The sequence below is a fragment of the Lonchura striata genome, chromosome 2 (genome assembly GCF_050655825.1).
Source record: "Lonchura striata isolate lonStrDom1 chromosome 2, ASM5065582v1, whole genome shotgun sequence".
NCBI classification, from domain to species: Eukaryota; Metazoa; Chordata; class Aves; order Passeriformes; family Estrildidae; genus Lonchura; species Lonchura striata.
In genome coordinates, this window is record NC_140704.1 from 16,464,335 (window position 1) to 16,486,986 (window position 22,652).

Sequence of the window (22,652 nt, forward strand, 5' to 3'; positions counted from 1 at the left end):
ATTGCGCCGGGGACGAGCCCGGATTGCGCCGGGAATGAGCCCGGATTGCGCCGGGAACGAGCCCGGATTGCGCCGGGAACGAGCCCGGATTGCTCTGGGAACGCGCCCAGATTGCGCCGGGAATGAGCCCGGATTGCACTGGGAACGAGCCCGGATTGCGCCGGGAACGAGCACGGATTGCGCCAGGAACGCGCCCGGATTGCGCTGGGAATAAGACTGGAGTGCAGCCAGATAGTGCCGGGAACGAGCCGGGATTGCGCCGGGAACGAGCCCGGATTGCCCTGGGAACGCGCCCAGATTGCGCCGGGAATGAGCCCGGATTGCACTGGGAACGAGCCCGGATTGCACCAGGAACGCACCTGGATTGCGCCGGGAACGCGCCCGGATTGCGCTGGGAACGCGCCCGGATTGCGCCGGGAATGAGCCTGGAGTGCAGCCGGATAGCGCCGGGAACGAGCCCAGATTGCGCTGGGAACGAGCCCGGATTGCTCTGGGAACGCGCCCAGATTGCGCCGGGAATGAGCCCGGATTGCACTGGGAACGAGCCCGGATTGCGCCGGGAACGCGCCCGGATTGTGCCGGGAACGTGCCCGGATTGCGCTGGGAATGAGCCTGGAGTGCAGCCGGATAGCGCCGGGAACGAGCCCAGATTGCGCTGGGAATGAGCCCAGATTGCGCCGGGAATGAGCCTGGATTGTGCTTGGAATGAGCCCGGATTGCTCTGGGAACGCGCCCGGATTGCGCCCGGATTGAGGCCGGATTGCGCCGGGAATGAGCCTGGAGTGCAGCCGGATAGCGCCGGGAACGAGCCCAGATTGCGCCGGGAATGAGCCCGGATTGCGCCGGGAACGAGCCTGGATTGCGCCGGGAATGAGCCCGGATTACGCCGGGAATACACCAGCAATGCGGCCAGGCTGCACCGGGAATGAGCCCGGATTGCGCCAGAAATGCGCCGCGAATGAGCCCGGAGTGAGGCCGGATTGCGCCGGGAATGCGGCCAGACTGTGCCAGGAGTGTGAACACAGATTCAGGGGATGTTGTGGGATGTTGTCTGAGTGGACAAACTCACTGTTAAAGAACTCTATGTACAGGATAATTCTATACGGTGTTTTCATGTCCGGAGAAGAGCAGCGAGGGTGGGGAAAGGCTTGGAGCACAAGTCTGATGAGGAGCAGCTGATGGAGCTGGGGGGGTTCAGCCTGGAGAAAAGGAGGCTCAGAGCGATTTCTCACTCTCTAAGCTGCCTGAAAGGAGGGTGCAGCACCTGTTCTCCTGGGTAATGAGCAATAAGACAAGAGGAAATAGCCCTCAGCCTCAGGGAGGTTAGATATAAGGGTGTAAGGAAAAACGTCTTCACTGAAAGCGTGGTTGGGAGGTGGAACAGGGTAGCTGTGGAAGTGGTGGAATCACCATTCCTGGAGGTGTACAAAGGCATAGAGATGTGGCACCTGGGGACACTGTTAGTGGTGAGCATGGCAGTGCTGGGTTAATGATTGAAATCAATGATTTTAGAGGTCTTTTCCAACCTCAGTGATTCTGTTCTGTAACACTGGACCACCCACAGACTCTTTGGGACAGATGTGGATTTAAAACGTGTCCATTTCCAGTCCCAGCATCACCAGAAACTATTAAAAATCATTATTCAAAATTTTTTCTTTTTGATATTCATGTCTTTGTTTTGACTTTCAAGAATTCAACTTCAAGAGAATTGTTCTGTTCCAAAAATTGAAATTCACACGTATTCTTTAAAATTAAAGAAACTCAGGCCCTTAAGAAAAAAAACTAAACAAAAAATTATATGTCTTCATGTATATGTGATAAAAGCGTTATCTACTTGAACTTCACAATTTATGGTTGATTAATAAACTATAACCTGTGTCATATAGATGTTGAAACATTAACTTGCAAGTGCAAAAATTAGTATCAGAGTTGGAAACTTCTACTGTACCCTTAATGAGCAGATATTTGAAGTGCTTGAAGGAAATACAAAGATTTAAAACATTGTCCACCTCATGTTCTTTCCTTCCATGTCTTCTGACTGCTTCTATTTTCAGAATAAATACAAACTTTCTCTATATATACTTATGTTTCTGGAATCTCCAATTAAGGAATCTTCCCTGCTGCCACTCCCTTTTCAGTGCCAGAAGCAGAGACAGTAGATCCTACTCCATCCTGTTCCATGCCCTTTACAACCTCTTCTCACAAGTGTTCCTGCTGTTAATATCATTTATGGACACTCAGAAAGCATTTGATAGCCTTGCAGATTTGACCAGATACTTGAAAAAAGCAAGAGAAAAAAGGAGGAAGAAGGTAAGAGTGTTCAGGAAGGGCATCAGTGAGGACTCTGGAAATGGAAAGATTCTCCTCCACATCAAGAAAGTAAAAGAAAGCCTTACTCTTTCACAGCTCTTTTTTGGTATGCATTTTGGAATGTAATTTAGAATAAACTAATGCCCAAAAGGAAGGGCCTACCTGTGATATCTCCACTGCTGTAGTCTGGCAGACATTTAAAAAAACACCTGTAAGGAAGCAGTTCCTGCAGGCAATCAAGCTGACAGTGCCACTGTCAGTGGCACTGCTATTTTCTTTCTCTGTGGGAAGATGAGAGTGGGAATCACAGCTTCCTCCTAAAGCTTTCACTAAAATGAAGTGAAACCTAGTTGGATAAATAATTTGACTTTAATATATACTTCTGATTACTTATCTCCCTCTCAGCTCTGCCTCCTCACTTTGAATTCAAAGATTTGATAGGGGCATGTTTGAGGTGCCACAGTCACCAATCTGTGCAAGTGAGCAACAAATGGCACCTTTGCCAGGTGAGTTAGGAAGGAGATGTCTGAAACAGAGAAAGATTCCTATTTTCAGAATTTCAGATCTTTGTGTGGCACTGAGAATTCTTTTTCAGCTGCCTGAAAATTGCCATTTTACAACGAAAAAGCACCTTAGGCCTTCCGGCTGGTAAATTTGGTGAATAATTTAATCCCAAGAAGTCACAATACAATTCAGCTAACTGGAGAATGGTAGGAAAATTGTAAAAGGAAAATCCTTTTGACTTTGAGAGAAAGCATGAATCATAAGGGAGAGCCAGGAATTACAAGAAGAGAACCTGAAGGAGATTGGTTATGGAAGAAAAAAGGCATGAAGGTAATCTGAGAAGAAATCTAATCTAACCATCTAATGCCACCTTCCACAAAGACAAGTTTTAAAGTTAAAATAAATACATGATGTTCAACTAGAACTATCCAATGAACTCTGCCAAACAACAGACAGTTTCTTCTCTAAGAAGACTAGGATAGCTTTTCCTCAAAAAGCTAGAAGAAAGCCCAAAACATTTGCCATTCATGATTTCTTAACATTTAATCAATTTAAGATAGACTGTAGTCATTATTTAATTCAGCCTCCTGTTCATTCCTCTTGGAACATGGACAGTTTTGTTTAGTTTTGAGAGCCTTAATATAACTGGTGAGGTGACTTTAGCCTCAAGCAAGTCAGGTCATTTGAGTTTAATTCAAAATTTAACAAACAGCAAAGGAGTCAGAATGGTACATGAAGGTAAATGGGAATGGACAGTTCTCTGCTTCTAAATCCTGGGACTTTGCTAAATTATAGAACACTTAAAAGATGGCACATGTTTTCACTAAGTATTATAACTCTGCTGTTGAAGATATCAGCCAAAGAAACCTCCATATTAACCATAACAACGAGTTATGTATATTTTCCTGAGGTTTAAAGCTTTCCTTTCTTTCCTGTCCCTTCATTGTATTTTACTGCTGTTTACTCTTATCAGAACTTAGGCTTGAAAGGGATAACCCTCCTGAGAGATGAATAGACTACTTATTTGCTTGCTTCTTTTCTACACCTACACCTCCCAATGATTACTTTTCTGTAAACATGCCTAATAGAAATCTGTAAGGGTAGAATTTGTAGGTATAAATCACATATCTGTTCATATGGTGTTCCAACACAGGAATATCTCCGAGTGTAAATGCCTATGTAGGCATATGAAGAGAATGGTGATTTTTAAATCTGGCCTGAGAAGCTGGCCCTTCAGCCTTCCCTCTCTTTCCTTTGGAGACCAGCAAAGAAAAACTGCTCCTAGTAGATTAGTAAATATTAGTTGCTGCATGTCTCCAGAATTTTTGCTCTCTTTAGACTAAGAGTTGGAATGTCTTTTTTCTGTGTAAAAGGATGAGCAGCTAATGGGCTGAGATAAAACAGCTCTCTATGTACAGGAGTAGGTAGCAGAGAGAGCAGAATACCTTACTTGATGTGTCTTTACAGGCACTTTGTAAGCATCACCAGTATTACTTTTATAATTCTTTTCTGATGAATTGTAATGGCAAGAAGCCAAGCATTGATGACTGGTGCCGAAACTGTGAATTCTCCCTGATCCCAGGAAAAACTGTGGATTTGTGCCTGAAGTTAAAGCAGCTATTCTACTTATTTTTCTATATTTCTATCAATCACAGGCCACAGCAAGCTGTTTATGGATTCTGTCATCCAACCATGCTACTGTGGCTTAGGCCTTGAAGTATTTTGCTGCTTGTGACTACTGACAAGAAATGTATTGCAAAATCCTCAGATGATCAGCTCACAGGGGCATTTCCTCATCACACACACTGGTACTGAACTGACTACATCTGGTCTAATTTACACTTGCAGCAACCCTGGTATAAAGCTACATGAGAACAAAAATAAGACTCTTGACTTAAGGAGATTTATTTTTTTAAGTAACTTTAATTAAGTCAAGATAGGAAATTCTTACTCCTAAGTGAATGTTCATGCATAAACTTGCACTGAAGTACGTGCAGCTGTGGAGGAAAAACAGATCCAGTTGCTCTTGGAAAATAGCTCAAGACAGTGTCAGAAGCCCACTTCTTGCACCTTTGCTAACAATCTCCATGAACCTTGGTTTCCTAGTGTAGGAGCACACAGGGGGGACTTCAGGCACTGTGGCATGGAATGGAAGGAGACATTTGAATACAGTGAAGCTGAGCTGTTTCTCTGCTGTTCTCAGCATGCCCCTGCACCCAGCTGAACCTCTCTGTGTCAGCCCTGGGGCACCAGCTCTGTCATGGTGCTGATTTGCCCTGCCTCAGCTGCTGCCTGGAGCTCATGATAGTTCCTACACCAAATCAGCTGGAAATGCCTTTGGGAAACAATTCTTGTGAGACACTGTCCTGACAGTAGGCTGGATTATCTGAGAAATATATCCTTAGTTGGCAGCAAAGTGCATTTATTTCATTGGCTTAATGCAATCAGGATCTGTCAGCTTTGAGAGATCTGCTCTGCAAATAAATGACTTAGGCACCAGGAACTAGGCAGGGAAAAGCCAGAAGTCATTGTCCCAAAACATTTGCTCTTTTTACGGTAAATCTCACAGAGAATTTAGTGTTCCTGTCAGGGAGAGATAGATGTGTGTGTATTTCTAACACTATTCTTGCCACCTGACTAACCCCATGTTTGCAAAGTAGCTCAGCAGCATGCTAAAAGAAGGATGGACTGCAAGCTTTGCAAGGATGTATCTCCTTGTCTCTTGCCCTTTGGCATGTAAAAGAACACACAGACACTCAGTGAGGCTCAATGAAGGATTAAATGTTTTTGCCAGTACAAACATACATCTCTAAGTCGTTTCTGGCTTAGAGCCCAAGTCATTTTGGCATGACTGAAAACATTACTTAAAAATTTACCACTGTGTTTGGAAAGCCGAGCGTTGTAGCTTTTGAGAGGTATTGGCACAGTGCTTAATAACAGCAGAGCCCTTAACAATATGGCAGGATTAGGACTGACAATAACAAGAAGCCAGAAGAATACTCAATCCACAGGCTTATGTGATGAAAATTTTAAGTAGCAACTGGTTTAAAGTGTTGCTTACAGAGTTATTTTAAAGCCTGAAGGATGAGAAAAATATTGATGTTTTCTCCCAGTGCTGGACCTAGCAGCCTCAAGCAGACAGCAGCAAGCTCATTCCTTGATGAACTGATGTGGAAAGTCCTCTGATTTCAGTTTAACTTGGCAATGATTTAGGTCCTTTCCTTCAAAGCAGAAGAATCAAAGCCATTAAGTAGACATCTAAGGTCATGATGCACTCCTCTTTCTATCTGAAACTAGACTTCTGTCCTCACCAAAGCAAATTCCAAATATTTCCATGACCATCAGAAAGTAGGCTATTTAGAAGTTTTCCATACATGTCTTATGTTTTGCTTTGTGAGCTGACTGCAGGGAGGAAAACCAGTGGTTTTTCTTTTCTCACATATTGCCAAAAGGAGTGTTTTGCTCTGCTTTTCAGAAAATGAGGAAATTCTAAAAAATTCACCCTGTCACTGGGTAAAAGACAGGTCCTCTCCCACTTTTTCTTGGTCTGCTTTACTGTTAAACAAGATTGATTTCTGTTGCTTTTGCTAGTTGTGCAGTAAGTGTATTTGCTACTTCTTTGAAATGTCAGGATGGGCATCTGGTTTTGGTGCTCATTAGTCAGCCAAGTTGGGAAGCTCTGAATATTTTGCCAAAACATTAACCCAACCCTGAATTTATAACTAATATTAGGAAAATCCTTAGGGGAATGTGTAAGCATGTGTAGACTATGTAACTGCCAAGGTCAATTCTTACATGATCATTTTTACTGTATTAATTTTATCAATGTGGTTCACAGACAGCTGCTTCCAGTTCATAGGAGAATATTTATATCAATGAGCAGCTTTAAAAATATGCAATCCAAATAGTTTCATAATGAATGTACATCAGTGAAATAATTTTGGGAAATAGAAATGTATTTTGGAACTGAGTCATGAGCAAGTGATAAATATGAAACAAACCAAATTGCCTCAAAGTTTTAAGACACCAAAAAAAGAACTTCAGACCTTTAAAAGAGCCACATAAAGAAAGAACCAAAATATTCCATTAGAACAGACAGAAATACAGCAAAGAGGGAAGTACCAAGAAGCAGTGCAATGCATCAGGAAAAGCTTTCTTCACACTAAGTGTAACAAAGCATTGAAGCAGATTACTTAAGGGTGCTGTGTAATTGTCATTGTTGGAATATTTCAAGGCTCAAGCTAAACAATTGTTTGCCAGGAAAGGTTTTGGGAGACTACATCCTGCCTTGGATTATCTCTTGGCATGCCTCCTTTGAGTTTGATCAATATGGTGGACAGAAATAAAAATCCTTAAACAAATCTCTCCTAGCTTCCTACGCACTGTCGAGAGCAAATTGTTTGCCTTTGGAGGTTTCATAGTTGTAAGCCTCTGTCAGATTTCAATATTGTTTTTGGTTCCCTGATTTTGATGTTTCCAACCCAAGCCAGCATTTCAGTATTCGCTTTTCATCTGACTGCTGCAGTCATGATTGTTACCACAAACTTGAGCCAGCAGATAAAGTCCTGCCAAGGCTTCAGCAACAAATAAATATGGCAATTGAAAAAAGCAAATGAGCATTATGGGAGATAAAAAGGGGAAAAGAAATTGAGCAGGCTGCTGGCTGCTGAAATTTTTCAGAAATTCTGTTTCCTGGAGCTGGCATCTCATCATCCTCCTGTCCAGCTGAGAGGCTCCTAGGCTGGTACTGGTGCAAGGGAGAGGTGCAGAACTGTCAGGCTATGGCAGGAGCCAAGTGGGGAATGTGGCAGGGACAGCTCACCCAGCATGGCCTGGCCTCTGTGGGAAATTAACTTGCATGACTAACTGTGTTCTATGTGGTATCTGCCTCCTGCATCTGGAGAGAATCTCCTGCATCCCACGGAGAAAGGAGGAACACCCGAGGAGAGCTGGGTAACAGGATGTGATTGAGGGCATTCGTGGGCCCAGAATTGAAGAGTTTGAGGGTTCAAAGACTTTGAACCACTGCAGTACTGCAGGGATCCCCTGTGGTCAGTGGAAACAAGGCACTGCACCCAGCCCTGGACATGGAGCACGATGGGCAGAGGGCTTCCTGCTGCACAGCACAGGGGGTCAGCCTTGGGAAGTGCTCACAGGCAGGAAGCACCATCGCTGAGAAATGGCTCTGGGACTGGGAGCTTCCCACTGAAAAGAATGGAGGAGCTTGATGCCTTTAGAATACAAGCACACCTCCATGCCATGACCAGCGGAGCCGTGTCCCTTACGTTTCACAGTGCAGACCCCATCACACCAAGCTACCCTTTGGTTAAAACATCCTGGCTTGCTTCTTATCAGCCACTGTTCACATTGTCAAGTCTAGCCAGGCCATGAGTTTCTTGTGATCAAATGAGCACTGGGGAGCAGCACTGGGACACTGAGACAGGTGATTCAGGGAAAGAGCAAACAATGTACAAGTCTGGATTACACACCAGATCAAACAGGTTTGTGTTATCCAGTGTTAGTGCATGAGGAGGAGTGTGGGAACCCCAGCCTTGCTCTGGGGTCTCGTGTGGTGGTGAAATTCCTCCTCCAACCCGTGATTCCAAAGAAAAACTGCGCAGGCTCTTGTTGTTTGGTCTCAGGGCAGTTTATTGTTGGTTATCTAAAAGATTGTCTTCTTGGGCTGCAGCTGCTTGGTCAGCGGCCCAGGTAGAGGCACACACACACCCTGACATCCTCTCTGTCTGCTGTCTTCTTCTTCTCTCCCTCCACCCAGGGCTGCTGCTATCTTTTATATGATATATTACGTATTACATGTTTATAGTTTTCCCCCAATACCTACTACCTATATTACCAAGTGCTTTTCTACTCTAAACCAATCTGTGAGTGCCAACATCACCAAGAACATGGAGGCAAGGAAGAAGAAGGAGGAAGAACAGGATCAGCCCACTTTCCTCCATCTTAGAACTTCTGACCCCTATGTAGAAAGTAAAAACCCCCCTGTAAAAGTATTAAAACCCCCCTGTACAATACAAAAAAAAATTCCCCTCTGTTTTGTAACTACTTTTACTATGCTATCTAACCTTTTGTGACTGCTTGTTCCACCTCCAAAGTTGGTAACTCATTCCATGGCTCAAACTCAAAATAACAGATGTTTCCAGCTGCTTGCCAGGGTCTAAAATGCTTCTGACCAAGGCCTGGAACCTCTAAAAATGTCTGAGAGACATTTTGAGTTCCAACAGAGGAGTAATCCTTATTTTCTGCAGAGTGTCTATTACATATCACATAACCTTGAGGATGTGTTTACTCTCATTTTTTTTCTCCTATTTCTGTGCTATTGCTTTCCTAAAACCAACACAGCCTCATGTTTTTTATGCATTGCTCAGTTACCTCCTCTGCAGAAGTAGTAACCCCAGCCAGTAAGGAATCTACTCCTATTGGTTTAAATTCAGGGGGTTTTCCCATACTTTCTAGTAGCGGAGTCAAGCTATGGAACACACCTCAGATATTTAAAAGATGAAGACAGACATTTCTTCTGCAGAGGGCTGAAACCAAAAGCACAAAAACACTTGAGATTTCTATGGGCAGGTAACTTGGCAAGTCTGGAGAGAGCAATTGATTTCTTGTATTCAGTTGCTCAGCTGTGTTTTCTATTGCCAGTTTGAGATATTTGTTTTGGTAGTGGCACTACACAATCCCCCATTCCTCCATTCCTTTCACATTAGACTCTCTCTGTGTTGGCCAGCTCCAAATTTTTCTCTACCAGAAAATTGACTTTTTTGGTCTCATGTGACTCCAAGATAGTTGTTTTTTTCTAAGACACATACAACTCTGTGCAAGGCACAGTTCTCTTACAACTGCAACCCCTGAAGCCAGTAGTTGTCACTCTGTACATGAAACTCACATTGCAGCTGCAGGGCTTGGAGCGTCGGTTGTGCATAAGGAGTATAACTCAGACATATTTATATTGTTGATTTACTTATATTCAGATCAGCATCTGTCTTCCACTGCACTTTGTCCTAAACCGGAAGTTTGACTCACAGGGAATTGATAAGAGTCCTTGTTTTAAGAGGAAAGCATGACTCTACTCCAGATAATGCACCTCCTTCAAAAAGTCTCTGAACCATACTGGCTTTACTTTCCTACAACTGCTTGTTTGGTATTACCAGAAACAGTATTCTGCATTATGAAATCTATGGTCTCTCCCATATTTTGTCTGCCAGACTTCAGTCTGTCACAACAAATTGGGGGAGTACATTCAGGAAGTACACAATTGATATACACTGCAAATTATGTGATTGGGAGATTAGTGGCCTCAAAGACTTTCTAGAGTACAGCTCTTCAAATCCACTTCATGTTTTTTCTAGGGTAAGATTTCTTTTTTCTTTTTTTTTTGGTGAGTGATAAACTTTGCATTGAGGGTGCCAGCCTTTGTAAAAATTATTCATTAAAATGATACAAGAACAGCTCAGGTCTTTCTTCTGGAGTCACATGCTGTTCTCAAAATCATCAAAATTAACACTGCAGATGTAAAAAGAGCAACCTGCCTGCTCTGTGAGGTGTATCACACCTCACCTCTGTGAGGTGTGTCAGCTATTCTTATCTTTGCTAGGGATTAGAGTTGTTTCTCTATAATTTATTAACTGGTTTATTTGATAACCAGTTCTGAACAGATGAAATCCCTTTTATGCTCACACTGGGAACACACAGATGAAGAGCTATGCAAACACTTTATTGCATTTTTAGAGCAGGAAACCTGAATGGCAACAAATATCTGCTATCTTTCATCTGAATCCCATATGACCAGAGAACGTTTTCACTAAAATCTAGGATCAAGTCTTGTTCCAAGCTTAAATCCTGACTACACTGTCCATCCACATCACTGGCAGCACCAGGCTCAGTAACCCTGGAGAGACTCCGGGTTCTCCTGAATAGGGTGTCTTTATATTCTGATTTCATTTGTTTTTAAGACATTCTTCTGAGCTCAGAATTGGTTTAGCCTGTCTTGATATATATTGTCCACAGACACTCTTAACAGCATATAGCTTCTCAGGAGAGCAGGTGTGAGTTTTAGGTCTATCTAAAGGCTTCCTCCAACTCAAACTATTCTTCTATACATTTCCTAAAAAGTCCTTAAACATTTCCCTCCACTTTGGACAAAGGAGCTGTAAAAAGATATATACATTTTTTCATTAAATCCATTCTGTGATTAGCAAACACTTCCAAAACAAGCATAAGCATTTTCCCTGTATAGTACAAATACTTTACAATTAATCTAGTGTACTGTTATTGCTCTGTTTGATTTCTCTTTGGAATTCCAGGGATGCTAACAGGGAGTCTCTAGTACAATGTTATTTGAATATATTTTGGTGAGTAGCTGCAGAAGTACCTTTCTTAGATATCATTTGCGGAGAAGGTTTAACAATAATTTCTTTAGGATTTAATACTACTAGCATCTTTTCCTTTAGGAAAAGATTAATTTAAAATGCTGATTCCTGTTTAATCAAAGGCACTTATAAATTCTTCTGTGTAATACAAAGTACTGTCCTCACTGTAGATTTACCTAGAATGATTTGGCCTGATCTGAAGAGACTAACAGAAGAGGATCTGTCCTAGATTGCAAGGCAATATGTATTCTATTTGCCATCTATTAGATGTGTGGCAGTTGTCTTCTGTTAATTGGGCAGTTTTCTTTATCTCTTCCACAAACCAATCTTCCCTTTGGGGAGACATCAGCTGTTAATGGGTCATTGAATGTCACTGCATGACTGATCAAAGTTACAGCATCCCATTGTGAGATGCACTGCCCAGAGGGAGGAGCCAAGCATTCCTACCTGGATATAATCTGAGTTTTTGGGACACCAGATTCAGTCTTTCCACTAGATTCCCAGAGGAACAGCTGCCTTTTCCATGGGATCTTCAGAGGAAGACTACACCCTTCTACAGGATCACTGCTCCAACAGAACCACATCTGCCACTCCAGGAAGACTGCAGCCATTCCAATTTGGACTGCTACCAACACCCTGACCAACAGGGTGTCAGGTTGTATTCTGATTCTGTCAGTATTTTTTTGCTTTTGTATTACTGCATGTATTTTGGTTTTTTCCTCATTTCCTAATAAATTGTATTTCTGACATGGAGCCTCTCACTGGTTTTGCTTTCAAACCAGAACAGGATCCCTGTTCATAGCTGTAGATAAGACTATCATCTCTTCATGAATTTCAGGTAGTATATAAATTCACAGGTAATGACAGTGTACAATATAGCAAACTGAATTCTATATTTTACTTCAATACAGAGCATTTGCCGTTAAGTTCACAATAGAAGATACCTTCTTACACATATAAAAATTATTTACTACAGAAAGATTTAAAACTGAATACAATGCTCTGTTTTTTAATCATAATACATCTTAAAACTATACTGGAACTTCTAGAATTGGATCCCTATTCCATAAATATCATTAAATTTTTCCATCTGTGGGTACTCCTTTCAAAAGTGTAATGTAGGTCTCATATGAAGAAAATAAAAGCACATGTTTGAATTAGAAAAATTTAAACTAGGGGAGTGAATGAAAGACAAAAACAATAAAATAAGAAGAAATTACACTTTAGCTTTTGCATTTTAAACTCTTATTCTATTTCTGTTTATTTCAATCTTCATAAAATGTTTAATTAATTTTAAATTCCAGTTGATTTACTGTATGATTTGCACCTGGTACATTTTTATTATTTTTGAAAACATAGAGGAAAAAATTGAGTTTCATTTTTGAGAAGAAACCTTGAAATTCACAATATCTAAAGGACTTTCAAAAATATGCTTGTGTTTATACATTGCATAATCAAATTACTTGATAATTGATTTATTTTGATAATAAAAAAAGAAAAATAAATTAAGAATACACTTATGCCAAAATAATCTTATACTGCTTTACATATATATTCATAATGTAGAAGTGCAAACAGTAAAAAGTCAAACAATTGACTGAAACTAACACAGCTAGCAGAATAATGGCAGAAGAACCTGGTGTGGGTTTTTCTGAGTCAGTGTAGATGAGTACATTCAGCATCACCAGATGTTCTGCGATCACACATTCTGACATGCTACAAAGGGACTGAGTATTGTCAAAGTTACGCAATTCCTGATTGGGAAGATTCCTATAGCCAGCTCCCATTTTCTACATTTTCAATCACAGCATTCTTGTTTTCAACTGTTCCATTTGCATCACTTCTTTCTTCTAACACTACCACTAAGCTTGACAGAGTTGTTTGAGGATCAAGCAGTTTCACAAGGGGTATGTCCACCTTTCGCTCCTGAAAGACACGGTTCTGAATTGTCATGGCTAACATAGAGTCTATGCCCAGAGATGAAAGTGGTGTATTCATGGTTAGTTCCTCTGCGTTCACTCCTGTGAGGTCACTCACCAATGAGGTGATGTAGTCCTCAGATTTGAGAAAGGCAGCATCTGGGACTTCAGCTTCCTTAAATGTTTCAATCTTGTTCTTGAAATCTTCAGAAATAAGTGATATGAAGCGACTTTTGAGAGAAGGAATCCGAGGAAAAACATGATGATTCAAAGCTTGAAAGTTCAATTTGACCACACCTTGCTGTGCGTTGTTTATAAGTAAGGTCTTCCTGAGATAGTCATGAATTTCATGTACTTGCAGAATGTCTATGCCCTTGGATCCCAGAATGCTCTGAATGTAGTTTTGGTTGCGCAGAATGCCGAGGTTCAACGCACCCCAGTTAATGGCCTGGCCTGAAAGCCCACAGTTCCTCCTGTAGAGGCAGAAGACATCCAGGAAAGAGTTTGCAGCTGCATAGTTTGTCTGAGTGGCATTGCCCAGAAAAGAAGTAACAGAGGAGTAGCACACAAAGTAGTCAAGATCCTGGTCTCTGGTAGCCCAGTGAAGATTTAGGGTCCCTGCTACTTTTGGGCTCAGCACTTTATGAAAGTCAGCCAGCTTCAGCACTTCAAGGTGGCCATCGTGTAAAGCAACAGCACTTTGGAACACCCCTTTGATCGGACTCCCCCCAAAGGTGTTGGCAATGGACTGGAAAGCTTTCTCAACATCACTGGTCAAAGCCACATCACACTGCACGGACACTACTTTGCTCCCTTTGTACTGCTGCTGCAAAGCCCTTAACTCTTCTTGCTTCTCACTGCTGGGAATTCTCCTGGAGAGGATTGCAATGCACCCTCCTCCGTTCTCAGCTATGAATTTCACTGTTTCAAAGCCAAGTCCGGTGAGCCCCCCAGCTACTACATAAACAGCGTTCTGCTTGAACAGCTGCTTCTGGGGCTCGTACAGCGGGATATCTGAAAGCACACTGATGTCCTTCTGCCTTCCCAGAACAGCAAGGGGGACAGAAGTGCAGGTAAAATAGGACATCACAGAATTTAGCCCTTCAAAGTTCTCAGTCTGCTGAAAAACAGAACCTGAGAGATGTCTTAGCCGTTTCATATCCATGGAACTGATCCAGGCATGTACGGTCTTCTGCACTTCCTTTAGCGGTGCTTTCCGGAAAAGGCTGGCAACAGCAAGGATATGAAAGCTGATGTTTTCATGATCAATTTCACTGACATTCTGGATACATTCAGACTGTTGACTGCCACACACGATGACCACATCTTTAAGAGAGTACATGTGGGCCAGATCCTCCTGAGACAGTCTGTTGACTGGAGGAAGAATAACAAGGGCACTGCATAGGTTGATATACTGGAACATGTTAGGAGTGGGCTTAGCAAGGACTGCTCTCCAACCCATCTCTTCTGCTGCTGCAGAAAGAACATGGCACAAAACTGAGGATGGCTCTGTAGTAATAATACCCAATGTTCTGCCATGCTTCCCTTTGGGTAATCTCTGAGTGAAGATTTCCCATGCAATGATGAAGTATGACAAACAAGGGACATTCTGGAGGAATGGCGATTTCCTTGCATTGAGACAAACTGTTCCTGGAATCTGAACTCTGGATGATGCAGCAGTGGGGTAACATGAAACCACATGATCTCCCACTTTCACTTTTTTCACATCACTGCCTGTTGCAGTGACCGTGCCACTGAAATCAAGAGCTAGAAGCCTGTGTTTGTCTCCTGCCTGTGAGTTCCAATACAGTGTCTTACCAAAGCTGCAGCTAGAAACACTAATGGGAAAATAATCTTCTGAGTGCAGACAAATTTTCTCCACTTGAATTTCAACACTCTGTTTGTCAAGCTGAGTAGCAGTGCTGGTGGATAATTCCCCGGACAAGTCTTTTGCTGTGTATGGATCAGAAGTGTACAAAGTGAATGATTGTGATTTCTGGAGAGATCTTACAGGTTGGATGAAATCTGCATCAACAAAAGGTGTGCGTCTGATTTCGGACACATAAATTCTTCCCTGGCTGATGCACACTTCTGGATATTCCTTACCTTTGTACTTGACAAGAACATCTGCTAACACTGAGATGTCCAGGGAAGTGGAGGAGCTGAGGTCAATCAACTGAAATGTGATTTCTGGAACTTCAACAGTACAAGTTCTGGTCATGCCATACAATGCAAACCCACAGTTAACGTGGTCCACATATCTCTCTGTTGTTCTGTAGGTGATCACTCTGATGGAACAGCGGGACGTCTTCTCTTTTAGTGCCACCACTACCTGGCGATAGGCTTCGCAGCACTTTGCCAACTGATCTACTGCTTTCCTTGGGGAATCTTCATTTAACTTTTGGATTCCCCACAGGAAGAGAATTTCATCATAATCCTTAACCTCTGCTCTCATTTTATTCTGTGTGTCCCCTTCCACAAGGCATTCCCAGCCTTCATACATAACATATCTCGAAGCAGGATGCAAGTATTTTTTGAGCTGCTCAGCTATCCCAAATTTGTCTGCAAACACAAGGACTCTGGGCTTAAATCCCAGATGTCCAATTGTCTGTGAAAGAGAGACTTCTTTCCATTTGTTTTCAAACAGAAACTCATTGTCTCTGGAAGAGGATTCCTTCATGAAAGTGATGGCAACGCGCTTGAGCTCAGCCAAAACTGAGCCGTGTTTGTCCACAAAGCATCCACAGACCTCAAGGCAGTTCCCAGTGGATTTGCTCATTCTCATGTATATCATCATTTCCTCCTCCAGCGGGCGCAGCACCACCAGGCTGCCTATCCCGGAAGGAAAGCCTGCTCTGGACGGCAGTGTCCTTGAGGTCAGGACAGCGGTCATCTGCAGAAAAGAGTCGAGCAGCACTGGGTGGATACAGTAGCTGTACATGTCTCTGGCAATCTCCTCATTCACCTTGATGCTTGTTATAGCTTCCTTTAGCTCCTGGCAATAATGCACATCACTGAGCTGCCTGAATATGGAGCCATACTGAAAGCCAACCTGAGACAGTGCTTCATAAAGCTCCTCTCTGCTAATCACTGACCTGCATCTTCGATAGATGGCTTGGAAGGAGATGCTACTTTCTTCCACCACTCCTTCAAGCCCCTTTGCCACTTGGCCAGCAGCATAAACTGCATTGGAGGAAGAGAGAACTTCAAAGGTTGTTGTGGCTTTTTGCGGACTCAGCTTGATACTCAGCACTTGGGAATTCTGTGTAAGAACACACGGTGCAGAAAAACTGATACTCAGCTGGCAAGTGCTCAGAGGCACTTTAGGTTCTGACCTGCTCATCACAGAGGCCAGACCAAGCTCCACATAGAAAGCACCAGGGACTAAGGCCACCCCATTGTTCTTGTGCTCATATAAGTATGGTGTTGTGTCCTGGGACACCAGGCAGCCAAGCTCCACGTTGTCTCTGTTTATGCTGTAAATCAATGGATGACTGGAACTGACACCTCTTTGGTTTGTTTGTTGATGGATATCCAGGAAGCCATTAAGTTTTTGGTGATCAAATTGATATCGTGGAATGGCCACAGGAACACTTTGATACCCATCATAAAAGTGCTGCCAGTTGGGATTAAAACCCAGTTCAAACAGATTTCCTACCAGGGTGAAGAGCGTCTGATATTCTGTGTCTGTTTGCAAAGAGGACAACACCTTTGTGCCCTTCCCTAGCGTTTCTTTTATGCTTCGCTGCAGTGCTCGGTGAGGACTTATTTCCACAAACACCACGTTTTCCCTGCCTCTGGCTGCAGTTTGGATGGCTTGTGTGAAAGCAACAGGCTTGCGAGTATGCTGTGCCCAGAATTTGCCCTGAGCAAAGTCATTTTCAGATGCAGCCGCCCCAGTCAGTGTTGAAATCACTTCCATTTCCCCCTCCTGCCTTTCTAAAGGCTCTATCTGCTCCTCCAGCTCCTCGACTATCATATCCATGCTGGGGCTGTGGTACGCAGCTGAAACATTTAAAACATGAAGAAAGATGTTTCTCTGTCTGAAAACTTCAGCTAACTCTCTCTGGACAGCTTCCACAGCCTCTACACTCCCAGACAAGGTGCAGGAAATGGGGCTGTTGAAAGCAGCAATGCACACCTTTCCTGAGTAGGGATGCAGGCGTGCAGCAATCTCTTCAACAGGGATGTTCCCAACCACCAGCATTCTGCCGCTGGCAGTCTTTGCCTGCAGCCTGCTCCGGTGATAAATCACTTTGACTGCATCTGCCAGGGAAAGGTACCCAGCTATATGTGCAGCAGCAACTTCCCCCACCGAGTGACCAACAACAGCAACAGGCTTAATACCCCAGTGCTTCAGGAGGGAAGCTACAGCAACCTGCAGGGCAAACAGCAAGGGCTGAGAAAGCTCTGGATTCAACAAGTCCTTTGGGCTATGATTGCTTGCTGGCAGGAGGCTGATGGCAGCGTGCTGCTGAAAAAGGTCTTCTATTTCCTTACACTTGTCTCTGAACACGGCCTCTGAGCTCAGCAGTGCCTCACTGAACTCCTTCAGCGTTACGCCGTTGCCACAGAACACAAACACCAGCTGTGGTTCCACTTTGGACATGGCAGGTTCCGTGCTCGCTGCCAACTTAAGCTCTTGCTGCAGGTGTTGGAGGGAGTTTGTGACAAACGCTTTTCGATACCTGTAGCTGGCATGGCTTCTTCTGCAGGCAGATGTATAGGCCAGGCTTGGGAGAGTTACGGAGTTCCTTGTGCTCAGCTGCTCAGCTGTGTCGGCCATTGTCATCTGAAGGGACTTAGGGGATGCTGCTGACAGCAGAACTAATTCCAGGGGCTTCTTAAAGGCAGGAAGAGGCTCTGGCTGCTTCATCTGCCTGACTACAACATGAGCATTGGTTCCTCCAAATCCAAAACAGTTGATGCCACCTACTCTTCCATACTCACTTGATCCTTCCCAGGGTTCTACAGCTGTGGCAACAGCAAGGTTTAATTTCTCTGTATCGATGCTGCTCATCTCCTTTGAGTAATGCAAGGATGGAACAATCTTTCCATGATGCATCATCAGGAGCACTTTGATTAATGCGGCTGCTCCAGAAGCTGATTCCGTGTGTCCAATATTTCCTTTCACTGAGCCGATTTTCAGAATGGGAACTCGGGAAGACCTGTTTTTGCTAATGACACTGCCCAGGCTCTCTGCTTCTACAGGATCTCCAGCAGCAGTTCCTGTGCCATGGGCTTCAATGTACTGCACAACTGCGGGATCAACATGACTTTCATAAATGCTGCGCAGTAAGTTCTCTTGCTCTATTTGAGATGGTCTCGTGATTGGAGTCGTGGACCTGCCATTCTGATTGACTGCACTGATGTTTATCACGCCCCAGATTTTGCTGTGGTCTTCCTTTGCCTGTTCCATGAAAAGTGTCATTTTCTTTAATAATATTAGTCTATGGTTAAAGATGTTACCATGAACCTTCCAAGCCTGGTGCAGCCCACAGACTACTACCTGTTCCTTATTCTCCATGTAGGGGGTGAGGTAATGACAATACATAGTCTGAGAGTGACCAAGAAAGATTTCGGGTTTGGGATGTTTCTAAGGAAATCTGAGGCACAAGTTATTTCCTCCTCCATACTTCCAGGTCAAAGAAGCAATATTGAACAAAAAATATTTAAAACAGTAGTAGTTGAAAGCATCTATATAGAAAGAAACAGGCAGATTGAGTCTACTAAAACATGACCCTGTGACTGGTGTCACCACCAAGACTTTGGGGTTTTTGGCAATGGTATTGCCTTTGCAGAGCCAGGCATGCTGGCATCAGATGGGGCTCACCTCTCTGAATAAGGAAGGAGAGTCTTTGCACAGGAACCAGCAAGACTCCTTGGAAAGCTTTAAACTAGTTATGATGGGAGAGGGCAATTATACCAGGCTTGTCCCTAACAAAGTGGTTAATAGTATGGAAAAGTTAGAGGGTACGTCTGAGGCCCCTCTGGAGGTGACTCTGGGATGTACCAGCCACACTGGAGTATACTAGCAGTCTTACAGAGACAAGCAAGGGGCTCCTGAGATAACAGAAGCCAAGAGAGAAATATCAGAGAAACACCTTAGTATCAAAAGGAGGCTTATGAGGGATTATGTTGATCAAGCACCTACAGTCAAAGACACAACCACTAGACAGGGCTATGGAACATCCCTTCACACCCCCACTAGAATATTGTCACCATAAAATACTTCTATGAAGTGCTGTACCCCAATGCACACAATATGGGGAACAAACAGGAGGAACTAGAGATCTCCATGCAGCCACTGGGCTTCCATCTCATTGCAATTATGGACATGGTGGGATAGCTCCCATGACTGGAATGTTATCATGAAGGGCCATGGGCTGTTTAGGAGAGACAGACCAGGAAGGTGCAGTGGTGGAGTTGTCCTCGATGTGAAGCAACACTTGGAGAGTGCCAAGCTCTGCCCTGGTGAGGATAAAAGGATGAACTAGTAAGGGTGACATCACTGTGGGTGTTTGCTACAGGCCACCTGATCAGAAGGAGGGAGTGGATGAGGCTTCTACAGGCAGCTGGAAACAGCCCCACAGTCACAGGCCCTGGGTCTTGGGGGGCTTTAACTACCCTGACATCTGCTGGAGAAGCAAAACAGCAAAGCACAAGCAGTGCAGGAGGTTTCTGGAAAGCACTGATGACAACTTCTGTCACAGGTAGTGAAGGATCCCACAAGGAATGCTGGGCTGCCCGACCTTATACTAACAAACAGGGAAGGCCTTGTTGGACATGTGATAGTTGGGGCAGCATGGCTGCAGTGACCACAAGACTGTAGAGTTCAGTATTGAAGGAAAAGGTAGCAGGACAGAGAGCAAGATTTCAAACAGGGACTCCAGGGGAGCTAATTTTAGCATCTTTAGGGAACTTCCTGGAGGAATACCATGGGACAAGACCCTGAAGGGAAGAGGGGTCCAAGAGAGCTAGTCGACACTCAAGGCTCACTTTCTACAGGCTCAAGGACAATGCATCCCAATAAGAGAGAAAGTGGGTAAAGGGGACAACAAATCTCTGTGGATGAATAAAGAACTCCTATCATTACTCAAATATAAGCCAGAAAAATACAGGAGATGGAAGCAGGATCAGGCCACTCAGAGTGAATATAGAGAGGTTGTCAGAGTAAGCAGAAATTAGACTAGAAAGGCCGAGACACATCTGGAATTAAATCTGTCCAAAGATTTTCAGGATAACAAAAAGGGCTTTTTCAAATCCATCACAACAAAAGGAAAATTAAGGATTAATTTTAATACTAAAGGACTCCTGAGTCCATTAGTAAATTGAGGGAGGAGCCTGGTAACAGGGGATGCAGAGAAGGAAGCATTATTGAATGCCTTCTTGGCACCTGTTTTTACTGACAAGACCAGCCCTCAGGAATTTCTGACCCAGGAGACCAGGTTAAAGGACTGCTGAAAGCAAGACCTTCCCTTGCCCAAGTAGGATTGGGTCAGAGAACCCCTAAATGAACTCAACATCCACAAGTCCAGGGGCCCTGACAGGATGCATCCATGAGGTGTGAGAGAGCAGGGGGACAACATAGCAAGGCTGCTCACAATCATCTTTGAAAGGTTGTGGCGATCATGAGAGACATTAAATGCCTGAGGACTGGAAGAAACCAAATGTCACCCCAATCTTCAAAAAGGGCAAGAAGGAGGACCAAGGAACTACCAATCAGTCAGCCTCTCCTCAATCCCTGGAAAGGTGATGGAGCACCTCATTCTGGAAGCCATCTCTATCCACAAAGAAGATAAGGTGATCAGGAGTGGTCAACATAAATTCCTTGAAGGTAAATCGTGTTTGACTAACCTGACTGACTTCTATGATGAAATCACCACCTGGATGATTGAGGGGAGAGCAGTGGATATTGTCTACTTCAACTTTATCAAGGCTTTTGTCATTATCTCTCACAGCATCTTCATTAAAACCTCAGGAAGTGTGGACTGCATGAGTGGAGAGAGAGGTGGCTGAATGGCAGGTCCCAGAGGGTAATCAGTGGCACAGGGTGTAGTTGGAGACCTGTCATTAGTGGTATCCCCTGGGCATATATTGTTTAGTTCACTCATCAAGGCTTGGATGAAGGGGCAGAGCCTCCTCAGCAAGTTCACTGTCAACACAAAGCTGGCAGGAGTGGCCGATACCCCAGAAGGTAGCCTCGACAGGTTGAAGAGATGGACAGAGAGGAACTGTCTGAAAGTCAGCAAGGACAAGTGCAGAGTTCTGCACCAGGGGAGGAATAACGCCCTGCACCAGGACAGGTTGGGGGTCAGCCTACTGGAAAGCAGCTCTGAGGAGAAGGATTTGGGGGTCCTGGAGGACAACAAGTTGTCCATGAGCCAGCAGTGCATCCTGGGGTCCAAAAAGGCTGATGGGGTCCTCAGCTGTATTAGGAAAAGCATTGCCAGTAGGTTGAGGGAGGTGATCCTGCCCCTCTACTCAGCCCTGGTGAGGCCACATCAAGAGTGTTGTGTCCAGTTCTGGGCTCCTGACAAGAAAGACATGGAGCTAATGGAGTGGGTCCAGAGGAGAGCTACAAAGATGATGAAAGTGCTGGAGCATCTCTCTTATGAGGAAAAGCTGAGGGAGCTGGGCCTGTTCAGCCTTGAGAAGAGATGACTGAGAAGGGGCCTCATTAGTGTGTCAGAATCTTAAGGGAGGGTGTCAAGAAGATAGAACTAGGCCTTTGGTGGTGCCAAGCAACAGGACAAGAAGCAACAGGCTGAAACTAATGCATAGGAAGTTCCATCTGAATATGAGGAAGACATTCTTCACTGTTCACGTAACAAAGCACTAGAACAGGTTGCTCAGAAAGGGATTGGATTCTCCCTCACTAGAGACAGAATGCGTCAAGAATTATCAGAACACAAAACTGTACAAATTGATCTAAAACAACCCAGCTTGAGCAAGGAGTTTGGACCAGAAAATTCACTGGCCCCTTCCAATCTGACTTATTCTGTGGTAATCTCATGCTTTTAGTGTAGAGAAGAGAACAAAACCACACAACAAAGCCAAGAACAACCAGAACATGATGCTAACTTTTAAATGCAAGATCCTTTTCTGTATCCTATGATACAGAAATGAATAAATTCTAAAGAAATGCTTCATTAGTCTTACACTTGGATTGGAAAAACGTCTCTGGAATAGTCATTATTAAAATTCAAGCATGCAACCAGTCTTATTTCAGGTTGCTTCACAAGCAATCTTACCTTTTTCAGCGGTTTGAGGAAAACAACACCGCAGCCTTCTCCCCTTCCATAGCCATCTGCTTTTTTGGAGAAGGGTTTGCTTATGCCATCTGGAGAGATCATTTTGGCTTTACTGAGAGATACAAAGGTGCGGGGATCAATGATGCAGCTCACCCCACCACAAATTGCTGCCTCGCAGTCTCCTGGAGTTAAACAGAAACAAATATTCATGTTGAGATGGCCCTGGTGATAGAAGAAACCGTAACAATCCTGATTTCATTGTCCAGCACCTCTTCAGT

The 22,652-nt window shown here is 43.9% G+C and overlaps 1 protein-coding gene across 14 annotated transcripts in view; it reads right to left on the reverse strand.

Annotated features, from left to right (window-relative positions):
* Nucleotides 1–1,063: 1,063 nt before the first annotated feature.
* LOC144246213 (uncharacterized) overlaps nucleotides 1,064–22,652 on the reverse strand; it is a 53,763-nt gene continuing 32,174 nt past the window's right edge. For all 14 annotated transcript variants that reach the window (XM_085564965.1, XM_085564894.1, XM_085564958.1 and 11 more), the window contains 2 exons: nucleotides 22,375–22,556; nucleotides 1,064–18,530 (listed from right to left, as the gene is read on the reverse strand). In XM_085564965.1, coding sequence (XP_085421091.1) covers nucleotides 12,972–18,530; nucleotides 22,375–22,556 — 5,741 coding nt within the window. In that variant the 3' untranslated portion in view covers nucleotides 1,064–12,971. The remainder of the gene's footprint in view (nucleotides 18,531–22,374; nucleotides 22,557–22,652) is intronic.